At 45.0% G+C, this 21,454-nt stretch overlaps 1 protein-coding gene across 2 annotated transcripts; it reads left to right on the plus strand.

Moving 5' to 3' along the window:
• Positions 1-979: 979 nt before the first annotated feature.
• Positions 980-18,482, plus strand: UBLCP1 (ubiquitin like domain containing CTD phosphatase 1). 2 transcript variants are annotated; one of them, XM_075900647.1, is made up of 11 exons: positions 980-1,131; positions 4,795-4,985; positions 6,076-6,167; positions 6,559-6,644; positions 6,734-6,849; positions 8,846-8,944; positions 10,864-10,901; positions 11,438-11,536; positions 11,998-12,114; positions 14,997-15,124; positions 17,476-18,482. In XM_075900647.1, the coding sequence occupies exons 2-11, from the start codon at positions 4,832-4,834 to the stop codon at positions 17,501-17,503; spliced, it is 957 nt and encodes a 318-aa protein (XP_075756762.1). In that variant the 5' UTR covers positions 980-1,131; positions 4,795-4,831; the 3' UTR covers positions 17,504-18,482. The 2 variants fall into 2 exon arrangements, with proteins under 2 accessions (XP_075756762.1, XP_006138361.1); XM_006138299.4 differs by lacking the exon at positions 980-1,131 and adding an exon at positions 2,289-2,311.
• Positions 18,483-21,454: the final 2,972 nt, after the last annotated feature.

Raw genomic sequence — 21,454 nt, forward strand, 5'->3', positions numbered from 1 at the left:
GTTGAGCTACTTGCAACCACTCTCATTGCCACAATTCCCAGCCAACAAATATGGAACCTCTCATCCCTGACTGCCATGGAGACAACCCCAAGTAGATACACCTATTACTCCTACTTCAGTCTTACCCGTGAGATTGAGACACACCCCTGCACCGGCATGAGCCCGACCAGCATGTATGTAGCCTCCTCTTGCACACCCGCCCCAGCAACCAGCCCCTGAACACACAGGCACCTGCTAATCTACAAAACCATCCGCCTGAGGCTTAGACCACCCTCCACCAGTCCTCTGCCCTGGAACCTAGGCCCCCCCGCCCCGCGGGGACCCCCCGTGCCTGGCCCCCCACCCTCTGCTCCACGGGGACCCCCCCTGCCCCGCAGGGAGCCCCCCCATCCGGGCCCAGGCCCCCCACCCTCTGCTCCACGGGGACCCCCCCTGCCCCGCAGGGAGCCCCCCATCCGGGCCCAGGCCCCCCCCCGCCCCGCGGGGACCCCCCGTGCCTGGCCCCCCACCCTCTGCTCCACGGGGACCCCCCCTGCCCCGCAGGGAGCCCCCCATCCGGGCCCAGGCCCCCCCTGCCCCGCAGGGAGCCCCCCATCCGGGCCCAGGCCCCCCCCGCCCCGCGGGGACCCCCCCCTGCCCAGGCCTCGCGGGGACCCCCTCCCTCTGCCCCGCGGGGAGCCCCCGTGCCTGGCCCCCCACCCTCTGCCCCGCAGGGAGCCCCCCATCCGGGCCCAGGCCCCCCCCCGCCCCGCGGGGACCCCCCCCTGCCCAGGCCTCGCGGGGACCCCCTCCCTCTGCCCCGCGGGGAGCCCCCGTGCCTGGCCCCCCACCCTCTGCCCCGCAGGGAGCCCCCCATCCGGGCCCAGGCCCCCCCCCCGCTCCGCGGGGAGCCCCTTGTCCGGGCCTAGACGCCTCCCCTCCGGCCGTGTGCGCACGCGCACTACCCAGAGCCAACCGCCTCCGGCCCCCCACCCTGCATCCGGGTTCCTGGCGCGCGGCGGGAAGCGAGCCGCTCCGCCGCTCCGGCCACATCCGGGTCTTCCTGCGCCACTCCTTCCGGGTCGCGGGGAGTCGGCGCGTTCCGCTTCCGGTGCGGCTGCTCCCGGGGAAGTGCCGGTTCCGTTACCCAGGGTGAGTGAGGCGGGGAGCGGGGCTCCCTCGCGCGTTGCGGGGCGGGGAGCCCGCACGGGGGGGCGGGGCGGTTCGTGGTCGCTGCCGCCGCCGGGGAGCCCCTCACGGGGGCCCTGCCCGCGGGGGCACGAGGGGGCCGCTAGGGACCCGCCCCCCCACTGCAGAAGGGAGGCGGGCGCGTTGGAGAGGGCCCGGCGGAGGCGCCCGAAACCATGCGGGGCTGGAGCACGTGGCCTGTGAGGGGAGGCTGAGGGGCTGGTTCAGCCTGCGGGGGGGGGAGCAGCCTTCAGCTCCCTGCGGGGGGGTCCAGAGAGGCTGTTCTCGGTGGGGGCAGCACGAGGAGCAGCGGGCTCAAGCTGCAGCGGGGGGGTCTAGGCTGGAGATTAGGAAAAACTATTCCCGGGGGGGGGGGGAGCGCTGGGACGGGTTGCCCAGGGAGGGGGTGGAATCTCCATCCCAAGCTTGACACACTCCTGGCTGGGATGATGTAGTTGGGGTTGGCCCTGCTTCGAGCAAGCGTTTGGGCCAGGTGACCTCCTAAGGTCTGTTTGCACCCGAATCATCTCTTGAGAGTTGCTCACCAGTATTTTTAGAAACCCTCATCTGTCTTTGGGATGTAGTTGGTTACGCACGGGTCTGGTGCATTAAGAAAAAAATGAGAGTGGTCACAAGGCTTGGTTGTAGGACTCTACTAGTTATAATAAGCCCACTGGCCCCGAATAGTTTGGTAGGGCCTCATGTCTTGTCCTCCAGTTCTGAATAGTGGTCTAAACTGTGACTCTTCTGTGCCCTGGTATACAGAAGATCTTTGATAGGTGAAGTGAAAGGGACACTGGAGGGCTAGTGATGGAATCTATTCTGAGTTTGACCAACAGAACTTGTGCAGCGGTGCAAGATGCAAAGACCTTTACATAACATTTGAATTTCCAACTGGAAATGCTCTTCTTGATGGTGAACAAGCTGGTTAATCTGTTTATATTCACTAGCAGAGCTGAGTGTTTGGGTTAGTGAGGTGTTCCCTCTCTCTCTTTCACTTTCAAGATAAAAGCCTTTGGATTTGGACCAAACAATTCATCTGGGATCAATTTCCCACCAAGGTTGCACACTGTAGTTCTTGGGTGCTGTCTGTGTGGCACCCAGCACATCTGAATTAGAGCCCTGTTCCTCTCAGCTAGTGAAGGTCAGTGGGTAGGTGCTGGGGACACCTCTGGAAGGTATGATGCTAGCTCCTTCTAAATAAATTACTACTGTGTTTTCTCCAAAACATCTCCTGATGTTGGGTTTCTATCACTTTTAATTTTTTTAATGGAAGATTAATGAGGAAGCTGTGATGGAGGTTCAGCAGTGCATGAAATTATTTGATCCAATTCTGTTTCCTTCTAGGCCTGTCCTGGGCACATTAGAGACAGCTGATTCAATTATCTGAATCAATCAAAGTCTTTTGCCTGTGGATGAAGTTAATTCAGATCCTTTACCTCCTGATTCCTGATGTGCACCTGTAGAAATAGATGGTTAGAACCCTGCAAGAATACAAAATTGTATCCATATCTGCAAAAATGAGCTGCGGATATCTGCATCCATGGTTGCGGATATAAAGCAGATATCTGTGGATTTGCAGGGCTCTGTAGGTAGTTGTTTGAGTGTCTGTACAAGAGAGGAAGGATAGAGTATTTTAAGCACAGTACTGGGACATGAGAGATCTGGTTTCAGTTCCTGGCTCAGCCGCTGATCCGTGTGTGATCTTGGGCAAGTCACTTAATTTGTCTGGGCCTAGTTTCTCATCGGGAACATGGGGGTATGTGCCCTTCTTATGTATTTAGATTCTGGGTAGGGGCCATCTCTTACTCTGTATACCTCACTTACTGCTATGGGGTCCTGTGTTTGGTAGGGGCCCCTAAGTGCTACTCTGGAACATAGGGTGTGGTGAGTGTTAGTAAGTCTGAGATTCAGATAGTTCTGAAGAACACTGAAGAGAGCATCAAATAGGAAAAAAATCTGATTCGAAGCATCTGACTACTTTTAAATCTGTAGTTCCAGCTTGCCTTACTTATTTTTAAACACCTCCATACACTTGCTATAGATGTTCTTGGTACTTCTGTGGGTCAGTTCTTTTCACTTTCTTATGCCAATCTTCTGTTTGTTCCTTCAGACAAGCTCACACTAATGATACAATAGCCTTCTCCTCTGCCCCTCCTGCTAATCTAGAACATCCTTCCTTTGACCTTGTACCTCACTGATTCTCCACCAATTTTCAAACTTCAGCAGAAAACTGTATAGAAAAGGGAGGAAAACTACTAAATATCTCTCTCCCTTTGCTATTTGTGTCTGTTACTGGGTGTGACCTAAGTGTAAACTGTTTTGGACACAGTTGGTATAAAGGATGCTATATAAATCAAAGCAAAATGCAGGACAATGTAGCACTTTAAAGACTAACAAGATGGTTTATTAGATGATGAGCTTTCGTGGGCCAGACCCACTTCCTCAGATCAAATAGTGGAAGAAAGTAGTCACAACCATATATACCAAAGGATACAATTAAAAAAAAAATGAACAAATATGAAAAGGACAAATCACATTGCAGAACAGAAGGGGGATGCGGGGGGGTGGGAAGGGGGAGGAAGGAAGGTAAGTGTCTGTGAATTGCTGATATTAAAGGTAGGGAGAGTGGGATGTTTGTGAGTTAATGGTATTACACCTGTAATACCATTAACTCACAAACATCCCACTCTCCCTACCTTTAATATCAGCAATTCACAGACACTTACCTTCCTTCCTCCCCCTTCCCACCCCCCCGCATCCCCCTTCTGTTCTGCAATGTGATTTGTCCTTTTCATATTTGTTCATTTTTTTTTTAATTGTATCCTTTGGTATATATGGTTGTGACTACTTTCTTCCACTATTTGATCTGAGGAAGTGGGTCTGGCCCACGAAAGCTCATCATCTAATAAACCATCTTGTTAGTCTTTAAAGTGCTACATTGTCCTGCATTTTGCTTCAACTACCCCAGACTAACACGGCTACATTTCTATCACTATATAAATCAAAGGGTTGTTTTGAGAGAACTATAAGGTAATTGCATTATGTGGATACCATAACAAGTACAAGTGTTTTGGCTTTGTCTTCGCACACCTACATTGATACTGGCAGAATAAAATATGTGCTATATTGCAAGTATTTAACATCTGCAAGGGCCTAAATGAGCGCAGAGAAGGCTAATACTTAAATTTAACGGTCAAGATTAGAAATATTTGTACATGTAGTTGTCCTTCCATAATTTCATGTGTCAAATTCATACACTTGACAGTCTCATTGCTTAAGAGTGCCATAGTGCAGTTAAGACTTGCAATTACTATCATTATGATGCTGTTTTACTAAAGTTGAGTGCTACTAGCATACACAGAAGCACAAAATGAATGTAACCCTGCTAAATTATATTAAAATGTAACTACAAGCCCCAGTTTTATTTCTGCATTGAATCCCTCAGTCAATCCCTTAACATTTGTATTAACTGCAGCACTTATGACAACGAAACACCCAAAATAATACAGAAGCCTTTTAAAATATTGCAAGCATATAGTATAAATCTGTTTGTCTTCCATTAAATGCTGTTCTCAGTTCTGCATTTTTTAATATGACATTTCTTTGTCCCTTCCCTTCTTGCAGATATTGCTGGCTGTAATTTTGAACATATGCTTCAAGGATGTCTCTCTCTATTATAATAAAATGGGGTGGACAGGAATATTCTATAACCTCATTATCAGAAGATGATACGGTGTTAGATCTTAAACAGTCTCTCAAAGGCCTTACAGGAGTGCTACCAGAGCGCCAGAAGCTGCTTGGACTGAAAATGAAAGGTAATTCTTCATGTTAATTATTTGTCGAGACACCGTCAGAGGAAGAACCTATTTTTATGTGCCCCAGTTGTATACACCAGTGGTGCTCTTCCTGCCCAAGCTAAGGGCTATGGATTTTGAATGGATGTGTTGGCAGGGGTGTCGTACATCACTGAATATTACTTAGCATTGGTACATCATGCCTGTCCTTAGGCAACTGCCAGCTGATGTGAAACTTCGGCAAAGTTTTGTTTTGTTTTTTTTAAAGAAAAGTGCAAGTATGTGTAGTACTTGAGTTATTAGCCCCCTCTCTTAATTGGAGATTCAAAGTGCTGTTGTAGGATAAGTAGTTTTTTATTTCAGTGTGGCATTACTCTGTGTATTCAGAGATTCCTAATAGTCTATTCTTGAACATCTCAGGTGGGTAGCCTTGTTAGTCTGTAACTGAAAAAACTTAAACAATGAAAGAAGCCGGTTGTGCCCACGAAAGCTCGTGATACTACCTACATTTTTGGATAATCTCTAAGGCAGTGGTCCCCAACACGGTGCCCGCGGGTGCCATGGCTCCTGCCGGGGCATTTGTGTGCGCCCGCCGAAAACCTGGGCTGGCCCCGCCCCCGGCGCACTGGAGGCGCCTGGTGCACAGTGCTTGGGCGGCCCCAGCCCCAGGGGACATGCGGGTGCGCGGCGCTGGTGCCGGCCCCGGGTGCGCGGGCCCACGGCACAAGGCGCTCGGGCGGCCCCAGCCCTGGCGCACATGCTGGCGCCGGGTGCAAGGGCATCCCTGCCCCTGGCGCGCCCCAGGACGCGCGGCCCCGCCCCGGGCGCCCAGCGCGTGAGTGGCTCCACCCCCCGGGCGCCCAGCGCGTGAGTGGCACCGCCCCCGGGCGCCCAGCGCGTGAGTGGCCCCGCGCCCGGGAGCCTCTAAAGGTTGGGGACCACTGCTCTAAGGTGCTGCAGGACCATTTGTTGCTTAAGTTTATCCTTGAACATGTTAGTGGCATAGGGAAACTGATGCTCCAGTGGCATGGTAGTTAGTGCGGGTCTGTCGTCATGGACCAAATGGAACCCTCTGCTGCAGTGAGAAAACAATGTTCTGCTTCTTTTGCAGGCAAACCTGCAGACAATGATGTTAAGCTCGGAGCTCTGAAACTGAAACCAAATACGAAAATCATGATGATGGGAACTCGTGAAGAGAGTTTGGTAAACATTTTCTTTTTGAACATTTGTTTCTGTAAAATTGTAAACTCTTTTGTCATATGTTTCCTAAGTATGACTGAGATTCTAGTGTTCCAGTGACAAGTTAGTGTAAAATAATGGCACCATATCAACTTCCTGCTCCTGCCTTGTATGTAAAATGAACTTGCCTGTAGAACTGTAATAAATTTTCGCATGTTATAATTGCTGTAATAAGTCATAAGTATAAGCCCTGTTTCGTGTGGTTAACATCTATCAAAAGTTTCTCAAATTGTGCCATTGTTAACGTGAAAATTATATAAATTAAGCAGTTTTATCTTTCTCTGGTAACGTGTTGTAATAGAGTTCTGCAATCCTGTGTGTTTATTTTAATGCTGCTTTTTTTTCATCCTTCTAGGAGGATGTCCTCGGACCACCTCCTGACAATGATGACGTTGTCAATGATTTTGATATTGAAGAGGAAGTTGTTGAAGTAGAAAATAGGTGAGTTGTAGCTATTTTAAGAAAAGATTGCAGTGTTGCTGAATCTTTAATCCTCATGTTAACGATAACTGTTTGTACTCTTGTATTAGGGAAGAAAACCTATTAAAAATTTCCCGCAGAGTTAAAGAGTACAAAGTGGAAATTCTGAATCCTCCTAGGGAAGGGAAAAAGCTGTTGGTACTAGATGTTGATTACACACTGTTTGGTAAGTTATGGAACTTACTTCTTAAAGAAGTTAGTCTATTCAGTAATTACTGTGTTAGGCTTTGATAGGTTTTTTCCCCTTACAAGTCACGTTTTGTAACTTTTGTTTGTGTCACTACATTGCTACCTTGTACTCTTGGTTTTTGTGTTTTGTCTGGCATTGCTACAGTTTTAAAGATAACCTTGTACTTTATCAACATTGAATACATTGGATTTGAAGTAGAAATGCATTAATATGCTAAACAGAGATGCAGAGAAGTTTGGGGGGAGGAGGTGTCAAATTTATATTTACATCCTATTTTTGCTTTTCTTTGCTATCCTAGGCATTGAGGTGTCACTGAAGGGAAAAACAATTATTTTTAAAATTCTAAAGTTAACCTGTAGGTGATCAGGTTTCTCTTTTAGGGAAGAGGAGATTAGGTCTGTGTTGGGACCAGTTCTGTTCCGTATCTTCATCAACGACTTAGATGATGGCATAGAAAGTACGCTTATTAAGATTGCAGATGATACCAAGCTTGGAGGGGTTGCAACTGTTTTGGAGGATAGGTGTCAATTCAAAATGATCTGGAGAAATGGTCTGAGGTAAATAGGATGACATTTTAATAAGGACAAATGCAAAGTACTCCACTTAGGAAGGAACAACCCATTTCACACACACAGAATGGGAAGTGACTGTCTAGGAAGCAGTACTGCATAAAGGGATCTAGGGATCATAGTTGACCACAAGGTAAATATGAGTCAACGGTGTGACACTGTTCCAAAAAAAGCAAATGTGATCATGGGCTGCATTAATAGGAGTGTTGTGAGCAAGACACAAGAAGTCATTCTTCCACTCTGCTCTGTGCTGATTAGGCCTCAGTTGGAGGATTGTGTCCAATTCTGGGCACCACATTCAAGAAAGATGTGGAGAAATTGGAGAAGGTCCAGAGAAGAGCAACAAAAATGATGGAAGGCCTAGAAAACACAAGCTATGAGGGAAGGCTGAAGGAATTGGGCTTGTTTAGTTTGGAAGAGAGAAGACAGAGAGGACGTGATAGCGGTTTTCAAGTATCTAAAAGGATGTCAGAAGGAGGAGGGGGGGGAATTGTTCTGGCTTCTGAGGACAGGACAAGAAGCAATGGGCTTAAACTGCAGCAAGGGAGGTTTAGGTTGAACATTAGGAAAAACTTCCTGCCTGTCAGGGTGATTAAGCACTGGAATAAATTGCCTAGGGGGGTTGTGGAATCTCCATCACTGGAGACCTTGAAGAGCAGGTTGGACAGACACTTGTCAGGAATGATCTAGATGGTGCATGGTCCTGCCATGAGCGCAGGGCACTGGACTTGATGATCTCTCAAGATCCCTTCCTGTTCAAGGATTCTATGATTCTCATGGAGTTTTGAAACACCCATCCATAAAACATTGCATATGAAAACTACCAAAATGGTTTCTCTGAAAGATCATCCTTTTCTTATGTCATCACAGACTGTATTGCGATACGGGGGCATTTTGGAGTTTGGCTCTAAACCTCAACCAAACATCTTTCTGTCTCCAGCCCCCCGAAATTGTGTGTGTGATGAGTGTAATCTGGCATCAGAATTCAAATCATGAGAGAGACCATGAGTTGAAGGTGTGGAATTAATAAGGAGAGGCTTCTCAGGAAGGCATTTTCTAGAGGGCAGACTACTATGTATATGTGTTTTCAGTAAGAATAAATAAGGTGCATACATGGTGACTAATCCTGCCTTTTGAAAGAAGGGAGACAAAGTGGACTTGTGGTTAGGTTCCTCCAGATAGTCGGACTGTGTTGAATTTTTGGCTTTGCCACAGACTTCCTAAGAGGTGCAGGCAAGAGACTGTCTCTGCTTTAGTTCCCAGTGTGGGGACATTGCTTTGCTGTATAATAGGGTTTAGGAGAAGTGTTTTTTGAGATGCTGGGGTGCTTCATTGATGGGGATCGTATAGGAATCAGACTTAACAAAAAAATGCTAAACTAATAATTAATTTTTTCTTCTCAGACCACAGGTCATGTGCAGAAACTGGGATAGAGTTAATGAGGCCATACCTTCACGAATTCCTGACATCTGCATATGAAGATTATGATATTGTAATTTGGTGTAAGTTATTTACTGTACCAAATGAAGATCCTGTAAATTGTTTGGCCTGTAAAATGCTGCAGTAGAGATGGTAAATGTAATTGCAGCTTTTGCTGTGTACAGTCAGTCCCCGACTTACTCGGATCCGACTTATGTTGGATCCGCACTTAACAAACGGGGCTTTTCTCGCCCCGGAGCTCACGGGCGGCGGGTCGCCACCCGTGTCCTCCGGGGCGAGAAAAGTTTCTCCCGGTCTCCTTGGTCTGCTGGGGGGGTCCAGCAAAGCCGCTGGACCCCCCCAGCAGACCAGGGACACCCGAGCAAAGCTGCTGCCTGGGCGGCTTTGCTCCCGGGCAAATGAGCAAAGCCGCCCAGGCGGCGGCTTTGCTTTGGGTGTCCCTGGTTTGCTGGGGGGGTCCAGCGGCTTTGCTGGACCCCCCCAGCAGACCAGGGGGACAGGAGCAAAGCCGCCCAGGCGGTGGGGGTCCCGCCGCCTGGGCGGCTTTGCTCGGGTCTCCCTGGTCTGCTGGGGGGGGAGGGGGCGCAGCTAGTGCGCCCTCCCCCCCCCCCCCCCCCCCCAGCAGACCAGGCTTTTGTTGCGGGACGCCTCGGGTAGAGCAGCTGGGGTGCTGCCGGGTTGGTTCTGTGGGAACCTACCGGGCAGCGCCCCAGCTGTTCTGTCCCAGGCTCCAGATTCAGCAGCTGTTGAAACTGATCAGGCTGATTCCAGGAAGCTGGGGGCAGAGCAACTCTGCCTCAGGCTTCCTGTAGTCAGCCCCTGGTCAGTTTCAGCGGCAGCAGCTGAATCTGGAGCCAGTTCCGACTTACATACAAATTCAACTTAAGAACAAACCTATAGTCCCTATCTTGTACGTAACCCGGGGACTGCCTGTATTGTGAACCCCTATGCAATACCTTAATATTGGCTGTATTGCATTCCATCCTTGAGGGCACATCTACTACAGGGTCGAAGCTGAAATAAGCTACACTACTTGAGCTATGTCAGTTGAAATAGCTTATTTCGACTTTTGGTGCTGTCTACACAGCACGAAGTCCGAGGTAGAGCACTCGTCCTCCAGCTTCCCTGACTCCTCGTATAATGTGGATTACAGGAGTTGGAGTGAGAAGTCCTCCAGCTCAACGTTATTTTGACATTGTGTCGAAATAGCTGCTTGTAGTGTAGATGCGGAGAATGTTATTTAGGAATGTTAGTTATTCCAAAATAACACTGCTGTGTAAACGTGCCCTGAGTGAGTAGTCCATTCATGCTCGGTAGTGATTAGGTCTATTTTTAAAAAGATGGTAGATCTCATGTCACTAAGCACCATACACTGCCCTTACAAGTAAGTGAATGTGGTGTAGAAATGAACAGGGTATGAAATTAAGTGACTATTAATTTGTACAGCTGAACAAGTAATTGATGGAATTAAGCTGTATGTTAAGCATGGTGATGGGCATAGATCCCAAACCAGGCAATTGATAAAGTACCTAGCAACAGTGTGGAGCAGGAAACGAGCAAAAGTCTGTCTCCATTATTATGGGAAGGTCTGTCATCTGCCTTAAGACACCAGTTGGTTTCCTGTTTTCTAGCAGGTTGAGACTTGCCTCTAGCTGTCCTACAGTCTAATTTTTTTTATCTAATTTTAATCCTATTACAGCAAGAGGGTTAATTTAACTTAATTACTCTGCCTTTTAAAGTATAGTAGCTTTTGATCTGACATAATATTTTTCAAGCTCAAAGAAATTAGTTTATTTCCTTTGTAAAATTATAGTTGAAACTAACTTGAGAACAGTGATGGAAGGAAAATGTAACGATTAAAGTTTAACAGTTTAACTTGCACCAAGCAGGCAAGTGTGATCTCTCAGAAGAACTGAAACTTTACCTCCCACTGGTTCATCTTGATACACTGTCCTTTTTTTCTCTTCTCCCTTTGTTTTAGCTGCTACTAATATGAAGTGGATTGAAGCTAAAATGAAAGTAAGTTATTTCTGGATATATTGTTTGTTTCTAGTATGTTGTCAGTATTTGGTAAATATAAGTTTGTAACTTTTAATCAGAGTTTGTTCAGCTGCAGTACTAGCAGTTAGGGAGTGTGGGAAGGGAAGTCAAAAGCTGTTTGGGTTTTCTAAAAGTTCAAAGTGTTTTAAAAACGGTCTCCCTCACGAAACCGAGGGTAACCCTAGACTTAGAATTCCGTACAAGGTTTTGCTGCAGTGTCTGTTAAATTTGCATACAGGAATGATACTGATGTGAGTCAGAAGCTCTCTCTATTTTGCCTCTTCACCGAACTCACTTAGATTTTTATAACTAATCACACAAACTTTTTCAGTTTTTTCAGAATTCTGTACTTCATTCTTGTTGGATAGGAGAGCAGACCTCTTTCTTTAGCATGTCTCTGTTCATCCCCAGCAGCTGATTCCTTCACAAATACAAACTTTGATTCCAATACACTGTAACTTACAGCAGTAAAACTTTCTCAGTCTGAAATTTCAATTCATCTTTTTGTTACCCAGGAGCTGGGAGTGAGTACAAATGCAAACTACAAGATAACCTTCATGTTGGACAGCGCTGCTATGATAACGGTGCACACTCCCAGGAGAGGGCTAATAGATGTAAGAATCATTTCGATTTTGTCGCTCAGTAGTTTCTTCCTTTTTAAACAGTAACATTTTCTTTTAGAATAGTTTGTGATTGGAGTCCCTGTATGTATTTAAATTTGTGTTGGGGATTTCACAGAAGAAAACTCTTAAATAACTGAAGTTAAGGTGTCCCTGGGAAGAACAATTTCGCTATATGTCAAAATGCTATGATGGTTCTTTGGTTATAATGGACAATGTGATTATCAGACAAAATAATAAATAAGGCTATTGGGAGAATATTCATTTAAATTAGAAGACAACTTTTCTTGATAGTGGCTATATTGAATCTGCTGAAATTACCAATATACATTATATCCAAAAGGATATAAGTGAAAAGTACAGTTGCGGTGCTGATTATATAATTTCCACATCTCTTGCAATCTTTACAGCATGTGTTTTTATCTCAGGTAACTCTTACAGACTTATATTTGCAGGTGAAGCCTCTTGGTGTTATATGGGGCAAATTTTCAGAGTTTTACAGCAAGAAAAATACGATCATGTTTGATGATATTGGACGAAACTTTCTAATGAACCCACAAAATGGACTAAAGGTAACTTTCAATTACCTGATTAACAAAGCAGCAACAAATGAAAGTAAATAATTGACTTCTTATAGCTGCTTTTTTATTTCTTTGCTGTATTTTTAAACTAGTCTGAGTTGTTGATCAACAAAACACAATACTTATTCAATAGTTTAAATACAAAGAACAGCTATATGGATTAGTTGCTTTTTCGTTGTAAAGCAGATATACTAAATAGGGTGTTTTGATTCACTATTAGTCAAAACATTTAGACTAAAGTTGCATCATTTGTGCATATATGTTAAAATCGTTGTAGTGCCTAAAGATCACAATTAGGTTGGGCCCCACTTTGTCATTTATCCTGTTTGTATAGCACCAAGCAATCTCAGAAGTGTGCTTAATGGTCAGAAAATAACTCCATCAAATAGCGCCAGGGACTGGATTGGATGATGTCTCACAGTTCCTCCCAGAGTTGTTGACTCGAGTCCCGCGACTTGAACTTAAGTCGCCTAGGTGACTCAACTTGAGACTCGACTCGGGTTCACTGTTTATGACTTGAGACTCGACATGAGACTTGCTAATTTTGTTAAATCGACTTGGTGAAAAAATTGTCCAAAAATGCCGATATTGATGGCTTGTACAAAAGTGACTGGATTTATTTTTTAAATTAAGACTTGAGACTCGACTCGAAAGTGACTTTAAGGACTCGAGGCGCTACTTGAGACTTGAATTGTAGTCAATTGGACTTGACAATGACGACTTGAAGACAAAACTGGTTCCTCCCAGTTCTAGTATTCTAGGGTTCTATCTTGTTTCTGTACTATACCAGTAATGTGCCAATATAAAATGGCCCTGCTCCTATGAAATCAGTGGTCCTGCAGCAATGCAAGTTATCCAACACAGCAAAATTACCAACTGACTTCTGTTTCCAGACTCCTTGTTATTGGTGTTGATTTACTGACTAGAAAGCTGAAAGCTTGATTTTCAGATAAGGAGTTAAATTGCAGCGAGGAGAATAGTCTTAGGAAAGAAACAGGACTCCAAGATGATGTTTGCATGCAAACGTGATTGTTGAAATTGCGTGAAATGTGCAGTGGTTTGGGAAGCAGAAGCTTATCAGTGCGCTTTCAGTGAGGGGATTGCCAGATGATACTCCTCCAGGGCAGACTCCTAAGGGAAGTGCATGGCAAGATGCCGTTAGTAAAGTAGCAGGGAAGACTGGTGGTGGCTGCAATGAGGCACAGATATAACACATACCAAGCCTAAGGCAATTGTGAGCAAAACTATGTTAAAAGCCTTCTCTTTTCCCAGGGAGGCTCTCATGTTAGTGAAATGTAAAAACCAATGAATAGTCCTGCAGCACCTTAGAGACTAACAAAACATGGAGATGGGATCCTGAGCTTTCGTGGGCACAGCCCCCTTGGAAAGCTCATGAGACCATCTACGTATTCTGTTAGTCTCTGTGGTGCTGTGCTGCAGGACTATTAGTTGTTTTTAAGTTTTTCCAGTTACAAACAAACTCGGCTCCCCCTCTGAAGCTAGTGAAATGTGTGTGTTGGAAGACAGATCTAGTTAAGATAACGCCACTAAGTTCAAGAGCTGGAAATGGCTCTTGCATCCCTTGTTGTAAAATCTATCCAGTTGCATTAGAAATTGAGACAGACTAGGGCAAATTGCTTGAATATTCAGTCTGAATAGGTGACTTGATGAAGTGTGAGACTGACAGAACGGTATAATTACTTGTTAGCGTGGGTACAGCCCAGACCATGTGGACAGCAAGACAAATGAAAGGTGATTGTTGAGGAAGGATGTTGGAGGTATGTGACTCAAGATCAGATTGTCAGCCTGAGGCAAAAGAATTTAATCAGCCAATCCACTCAGGCTTCCCTGAGTGCCCAAAAAACTTTCCATGGTGGGATCTGGACTGAGTGCCACAGCTTTTTTAAAGGGTCACAATCAACTCAGAATCATTTAGTTTTTTAACCTTTCTGTTGTTCCAAGTAACACCAGAAATGCCTGTCACAGGGCTTCCACAGACACTTCCTTTTCAGTTTTATTTTCTGCATTTAATGGTGCTCTGTGAACGGTTATTTTTACTTTGCCCCCCATAGCCCTTCTCTGGGGGCAGCTTTTCACAGAAAAACAGGAGAGAGAAGAAAGATTGGGAAATGCAACTAATGCCATACACAAACTGTCAGGAGAATTTGGGCAGATGCAATTCACTTGTATTTTTGTCCCTTTAACTCAGAAGTCAAATAACCCTTAATAGCTGCAGATTGAGCTGGGACTGAAAAGTACCTTAAGTTCTTGCTATAATTTTGTAACTGCTGTGGTGAAATGGCAACAGAGACAGACTGAAACCAGAGCAGTAACAATAGCGTTCTGCTGTGGGTAGATAAGGGACTTCCTATCTCTCCAAGAGACAGTTTTCTATAGAAACTTGTGGAAACGATCATTTAACTCTCAGTTCTGGACATCCAGGCTCCAGATTGCAAGTACGGTATGCATACAGCATAATCTAAGAATTTTAATGAGCTGAGCTTCAGATGGTAAGTGTTTCTTGACTAATGAGCCAGAAATTAATTATAAAGAGTGCCTTTCTTGGCTCCTGTTTTCAAAAAATGAGACAGCAAGAAATCGCTTTTCTAGTTGGCTTAATCATTTTCATGAAGGGTGAGATTTCTCTAGAAATAAAAGGTCTGTGCTGTATGATACTGGTTTGTGGACAGAATATTTTTGTGTAGATTTTTCTGGGATTTCTCTTTAAGTGAGTGGCAAGAACACCTTACATACTCTGCATAGTACACTCGCTTCACAAATAATAAGCATGTTGCTAAGTCACAAATAACCAACTGCAAGAGAATTGGCAGTGTGTTTATTTTAAGCAAATGTTTATACTTGTCTCTCGATAGATAAGGCCCTTTATGAAAGCACATTTAAATCGGGATAAAGACAAGGAGCTTTTAAAACTTACTCAGTACCTCAAAGAAATAGCGAAATTAGATGACTTTTTGGATCTGAACCACAAACACTGGGAAAGGTAAGAACTATGATATCCCCTTCCTTCCATTTTTCCTCCCCCCTCCCCCACTGTGTCATTCTTTATAATTATCTGGCAGAAGAAACTGCTATTAGGGATGTGAATGTTTAACCCGTAACCCTCACTTTTAACCAGTGAGGCTTACCAGTTACGGCTAACTAGTGGGGCAGCTAGTGGAGCAGCTCCCCACCTGCCGCAGACAGGGGCTGCTCTGGCATCTCCGCTGTAGCAGCCTCTGTCTGTAGCAGACCTGGCTGGTGCAGCCTTGCTCCGTGGGTGCAGCTTCTGCGTGCTTGTTTCTAATCATTAACGAGGTTATGCTATGCTAGGTCAAATTACAAAGGATGAACAAAACAAACAACACAAGTATACCAGGGCAAAATTAGAAAGGCCAAGGCACAAAACAAACTCAAATTAGTTACAGACATACAAGGTAACAACAAAACATTCTACACATATATTAGAAGCAAGAGGAAGAGCAAGGAGAGGGTAGATCCGTTTCTTTATGAAGAGGGAAAAGCAATAACAGAAAATAGGGAAATGGCAGAGGTGCTTAATGACATCCTTTTTTTGGTTTTCACCAAGAAGGTTGGTAGTGATTGGACACCTAACATAGAGAAAGAATGCCTGTCACATTGGGGTAGGCCAGTGGTCTCCAACCTTTTTACACCCAAGATCACTTTTTAAGTCTCAGAACAGGTGAAGATCTACTGCCCCACCCCTTCCTTGAAGCCCCGCGTACATTACATGAGGAAATCTAATGTAAATGTACTGCACAGGTGTGCAGTTCAGAGAGGGCTCAAGAGCTACTCTTAGAGCCCCTAAGATCTACCGGTAGATCGCTATCTACTGGTTGGTGACCACGGGGGTAGGCTGAGAAGCAAAAATAAGAAAAGAACAAGTTAAAAATTCCTTACACAAGTTGGATGTCTTCGAGTCACTCAGGCCCTGATGAAAAATGCATCAAGGAGCTGACTGAGGAGATATTTGAGCCGTTAGCTATTATCTCTGAAAAGTCATGTAATGCAGGAGAGATTTTGGAAGTCTGGAAAAGAGCAACTGTAGTGCCTATCTATAAAAAGGGAAATATGGACAATCCGGGGAATCACAGACCTGTAAGCGTAACTTCTGTGCCAGGAGAGATAATGGAGCAAATAAATAAGGAATCCAGTTGCAAACCTCTAGGAGATAAGTAACAACTAGCATGGATTTGTCAAGAACAAATCAAGCCAAATCAACAGGATCGCTTTCTTTGGTAGGCTAACAAGCCTTGTGTTTAAGGGGGAAGCTGTAGATGTGGTATAGCTAGACTTTGACATCAAAAGCGAAGTATCAGACACTTACAGTCCACTCTGTTAGCCCCCTTTAGCATGGATCCTTTCATTGACAGATTTTTTTTTTTTGTTTCTCCACCCCCTCTCCCCTCTTTCTCTGCTTTTTTATTTGTCCCTCTGTGCCCCTTGCCTCATTCATCTGAAGAAGTGGGTTGCGTCCATGAAAGCTCATGATACCAGCTATATATTTTTTGTTAGTCTCTAAGGTGCTACAGGACCATTTTTTAAAGTTTTTAGACTTTAGTAAATCATTTGATACGGTCTTGCATGACCTTCTTTTTAAAAAACTAGGGAAATACAGCCTAGATGGGGCTACTATAAGGTGGGTGCATAACTGGCTGGATAACTAGTCCCACGGGGTAGTAATCAATGGTTCACACTCACGCTGGACATACATAACTAGGGGGTTCTGCGGGGATCAGTTCTGGGGCTGGCTCCGTTCAATATCTTCATCAGTGATTTAGATGGTGACATAGAAAGTGCACTTATAAAGTCTGTGGGTGATACTAAGCTGGGAGGGGGTGTCAAGTGCTTTGGAAGACAGGGTCAAAATTCAAAGTGATCTGGACAAAGTGGAGAAATAGTCTGAGATGAATTGGATGACATTCAAAGAGGACAAATGCAGAGTACTATTACAAAGAGCCTCCTCAAATTGTTCTCCTTGCTTCTTGTCCTGTCCTAAGAGGCCAACGGGCTTAAACTGCAGCAAGGGAGGTTTAGGTTGAACAGCTGGAAAAACTTCCTGCTTGTCAGGGTGGTGAAACACTGGAATTAATTGCCCAGGGGGATTGTGGAATCTCCATCATCGGAGATTTTTAAGAGCAGACCAGGCTACCATCCCCTCTGCCACCAGCCTTCCTGCTGCCTGACTCCCAGCCACTGGAGCTCTCTGGCCTGGGAACATCCAAGGTCCTGCTGGACTGTGGAAGTTGCTGGACCAGAGAGTCCCAGATTTTAGAGATTCATCCTTCCCTCATTTTATTTTTGGTTCGAAATCATTTGTTTTGTTTCTTTCAGGTACCTTTCAAAGAAACAAGGACAATAGCTTTAATAAACTCTTTGTGACACCGAACTGAAGGAAACATAATTGAGATCTTTGGACCTTTTCTTGCTTTTCTGCTAGAGTACACTAGTGCTGGACACTGAATCAAACCCCAGAACGACTGCTTATTCTTGGTCTTCCAGTTGGTTTGTTCTAATTTGCATTTTGTTTTCAGGATCACAGCAATAAGCTCAGAGAGAGAAATAAGCCAGTTGCTTTTTCTTGCATTCATTTCCAGTGTTTAAAATACGTTCATTGCTGCCATAATACCACCATATCCCTTAAAGGGCAACACCATTCTGAAACTGGAAACAAAGATTTTTGTTTTGACCAAAAAAAGTTGAGTAAGGAGAATAGTCTTGGCTTTCTATGAATTACATCAGTCCTCCTTCCCCTCTGTCTTAGAAACAGTCTCCCTCTCCCATACCACTATTTATAATTGTAAGATACAAGCTGTCTAAGTTTGGTCTATATTAGTATGTCAGTGTTTCTTTGTGCAAGACAGTTTGATTGGAAAATACCACCCCTAAGGCAAGTACACACTAGTGTGCAAACGCTGTGCTAGAAAGCAGTGGATCACTGGAATACCAGACAGAAAGCTACAATTGTTTGATGAAGTGAAAAGCAGTCTGCCTGAAGGAAAATTTCCCCAACGAGATAAAGGGTTTAAACCTCAATGAGAGACACATCCCTGCGAAAGCATAGACGGCCCCCTTCTTCTGCTCTAGTTCATCTTGTCCAAGTGCAGACACTGTGTTTCAATGACAGTATTCAGCCATACTGGTTTTAAAGTCCCATTTATTTGCGCTGCTTGAGCCTGCACTAGAGAAGTGTGATGTGGCTGCTGTTTGCATTACTGACAGTCCTGCGTTATGCAGTTCTTGTATTTGAAAGAAGGCCGATCCTTTCAAATAAAGATGGTATATATTGTTCTTAAGGAACTATAGCAGTTGTGTAAATAATAAATACCTTTTTCTTATAAGTGTGGGCTACCTGTGTCCTAATTCTTTTCTTAACAAGGGTCTCTCTCTTCGCCTTCCACATATTGATCTTACACAATTTCTAAGGGCTGCCTTCTCACCTCAGTGTGACTAACCCCACCACACATCACACAAGGGTTTTTTACACCCTTGATCAGCTTCAGCCAGCCTTCTGACCACCCTCCTCCCTGTGTGATGAACAAGGGGGTAGGGCTGACCTAGGAGAGAAGGCCCGAGCATGCAGAGACTAAGCGACCGGGGGATTGTAAACAGGGTAGTTTGAGAGGGAATTTGTAAAAGGGCGTCCGAATATAGCCTCGATGGTTAGGAAGGGCCACATGGCCTGTGCCAACCCTGCTAATAGCCAGACAGACCACTTGATGGATGTCACTACCGTCCTGGTGTGGTTTTGCAGGGACCATGGCTTGCATTTCCCACTCTCAGAAAGCCAGGCTGGGGGACCACCCAATGTGAAAGGGGCCTGCTGGTGAACTCTCTCAAGAAGCAGGTGGGAGAACTACGGGAGGAGGTGATGAGGCAGAGGAGGATCTTCCTGGTGGGAGCTGGATCAGGCCTTTGTCTAGCTGTGCCCGTAGGCCTGGTACAAGGGCCTTGACAGTCACAGTCCTGCCATCAGCCCCAAGGGGGCACATCTTGGCATTCACATGGGGGTGTGTCTAGACTACAAGGTTTTTTTGGAAAAGTGGCCTTTTTTTCACACAAAAAAAAAAAACTTCCCCTGTGTCTAGACTGCTGCTGCATTCTTTCGAAAGTAAATCGAAAGAACCCGGCAGTTTTTTTTAACCGCAGAAAACCTCGTTTTACGAGGAATAACGCTTTTTTCCAAAAGTGCTCTTTCGAAAAAAGGCGCTATATAATACAAACTCTGCCCTTTCGAAAGAGCATCCAGACTGCCTGGGTGCTCTCTTTCGAAAAAGTATCAGAGGGGTCGCTGTGTTAGTCTGAATCTGCAAAAGTGGCGAGGAGTCCTGTGGCACCTTAGAGACTAACTGAAGTGTTGGAGCATAAGCTTTCGTGGGCAAAAGTGGGTCTTTGCCCACGAAAGCTTATGCTCCAACACTTCAGTTAGTCTGTAAGGTGCCACAGGACTCCTCGCCTCTTTCGAAAAAGTGGCTTGCTTTTTCGAAAGTACTGGTTGTAGTCTAAACGCTCTTTTTCAAAAGAGGCTTGCAGTCTAGATGTAGCCATGGAGGTGCACTGAAATTAACAAGAGTCTGTCTGGATCAGCTTTCAGGATAAGGGCCTAAGCATGCGGCTTAAATTATTACTTGTGTTTGGCAATGAAGTGTCTGTAAATTATTTTAGAAACGTTTTGAAACTTAGAAAAATGTACCACTAATTGAGTATTTACGTGCCAAGTTTCAATTTTTTTTTACAAAGGTCTGTCTAAGCTAGGAAAGTATTGTCCTGCCTGCCCCCGTAATGCTAAAAATGCTGAAAAACAGTTCAGCTCATGTACTCAATGACAAAAATAACTGGTGGGCATGAACAATCGAAGAAAATGTTAGCACAAAGTTTAATTCTTCAGAAAAGATGAACATGGGATTAAAACAGCAACCTTAATTATAGTGGAGGCAACTAGTAATAGATGTGTTGGGTTTTAAAAAAATAGATGCTTTACCTACTTTTGATTTAGCAAAACATCAAGCTATGAATGTTCAATGAGCTAAATTGTGGGAATTAGTGAACATTGTGACCAAGGAAAGATTTGTTTGGAGTTGAAGCTTATGACCCTAGGAATTACAAACACCGTGGGAGACCATGCATATGGAAGAATTTGCTAAGGAATCAAGAACAGTGAAGTAAAATTGTAATGTTAGATTGTAACCATAAACAGGTAAAAACTTATATTTGTGTCTTTACCAAGGGTCCTTTTTAAGGTCCAGGAAAGCAATTTTGTTTCATTGGCATGATACTCTTTGGTCACAGAAATATAGGGCCGGAAAGGGTCATCGATCTAGTCCATCCTGCCATGCTCAGGTGAGATCAAAACCTGCTAAGTGCACACCTGACAGGTATTTGTCTAACCTGAGTAACCACCCTCCTCTTAATATACTTGAAGACTATCAGGTTCCTCTTCAGTCTTTTCTCAAGATCAGAGGCCAGCTCCAACCCAAACATTTTAAAAATCTGGGCCAAGAGTCCCTACAACCCTGGGTGTGTGGGTGTGTGTGCATCCATCCATCCGTCCCTGAAGCCATGCCCCCACCCTGTTCTTCCCCCGTTTCCCTTGAGGGAGCTGGCCTTAGGGATTCCAGTATGGGTGTGGAGGGGAACTGGTGCAGGGTTTGGGACCCCACACAGTGAATTGCAACTCATGAAAGCTTACACCATCATCATTGGTGCATCTCTATAAAGTGCCACTGGACTCCTTGTGTTTTCTGTGTCTGAGATCTCATACTTCCATGACCACTCTACAGAGTTACATCAGCATTAACAGGTGCATCTTGTGGCTCATTGTCAATGTGTGATTTGCTATAACTCCCAGATCCATTGTTTGCAGTACTACGGCCACGCCAATGATTCCCTATTTTGTAGCTGAGCGTTTTCCTTCCAATGGGAAGTATTTTGCACTTGTCTTTATTGAATTTCTTCTGATTTCTGGCCAATTCATCAGGATCATTTTGAATTCTAGTCCTGTCCTCCAAAGTGTTTGAAAGCCTTCCCAGCTTTGGTGACCTTCGCAAATTGTATGGCTACGTCTAGACTGGCATGATTTTCCACAAATGCTTTTAACGGGAAAGTTTTCCATTAAAAGCATTTGCAGAAAAGAGCATCTAGATTGGCACGAACTCTCTTCCGCAAAAGCGTCCGTGGCCAATCTAGATGCGCTTTTGCGCAAAAAAGCCCAGATTGCCATTTTCGCGATCGGAGCTTTTTTGTGCAAAACAAATCTGAGCTGTCTACACTGGCCCTTTCGCGCAAAAGGGACTTTTGCCCGAACGGGAGCAGC

This window comes from Pelodiscus sinensis, chromosome 17, assembly GCF_049634645.1.
Source record: "Pelodiscus sinensis isolate JC-2024 chromosome 17, ASM4963464v1, whole genome shotgun sequence".
NCBI lineage: Eukaryota > Metazoa > Chordata > Testudines > Trionychidae > Pelodiscus > Pelodiscus sinensis.

What these genes read in the sequence shown, in the direction of transcription:
- UBLCP1 (XM_075900647.1), top strand. Translation starts at nt 4,832, where the DNA reads ATGTCTCTCTCTATTATAATAAAATGGGGTGGACAGGAATATTCTATA. An exon ending in GCTTGGACTGAAAATGAAAG is followed by an intron (nt 4,986 to 6,075) that starts GTAATTCTTCAT and finishes CTTCTTTTGCAG; the next exon opens with GCAAACCTGCAGACAATGAT. An exon ending in TTATGATATTGTAATTTGGT is followed by an intron (nt 8,945 to 10,863) that starts GTAAGTTATTTA and finishes CCTTTGTTTTAG; the next exon opens with CTGCTACTAATATGAAGTGG.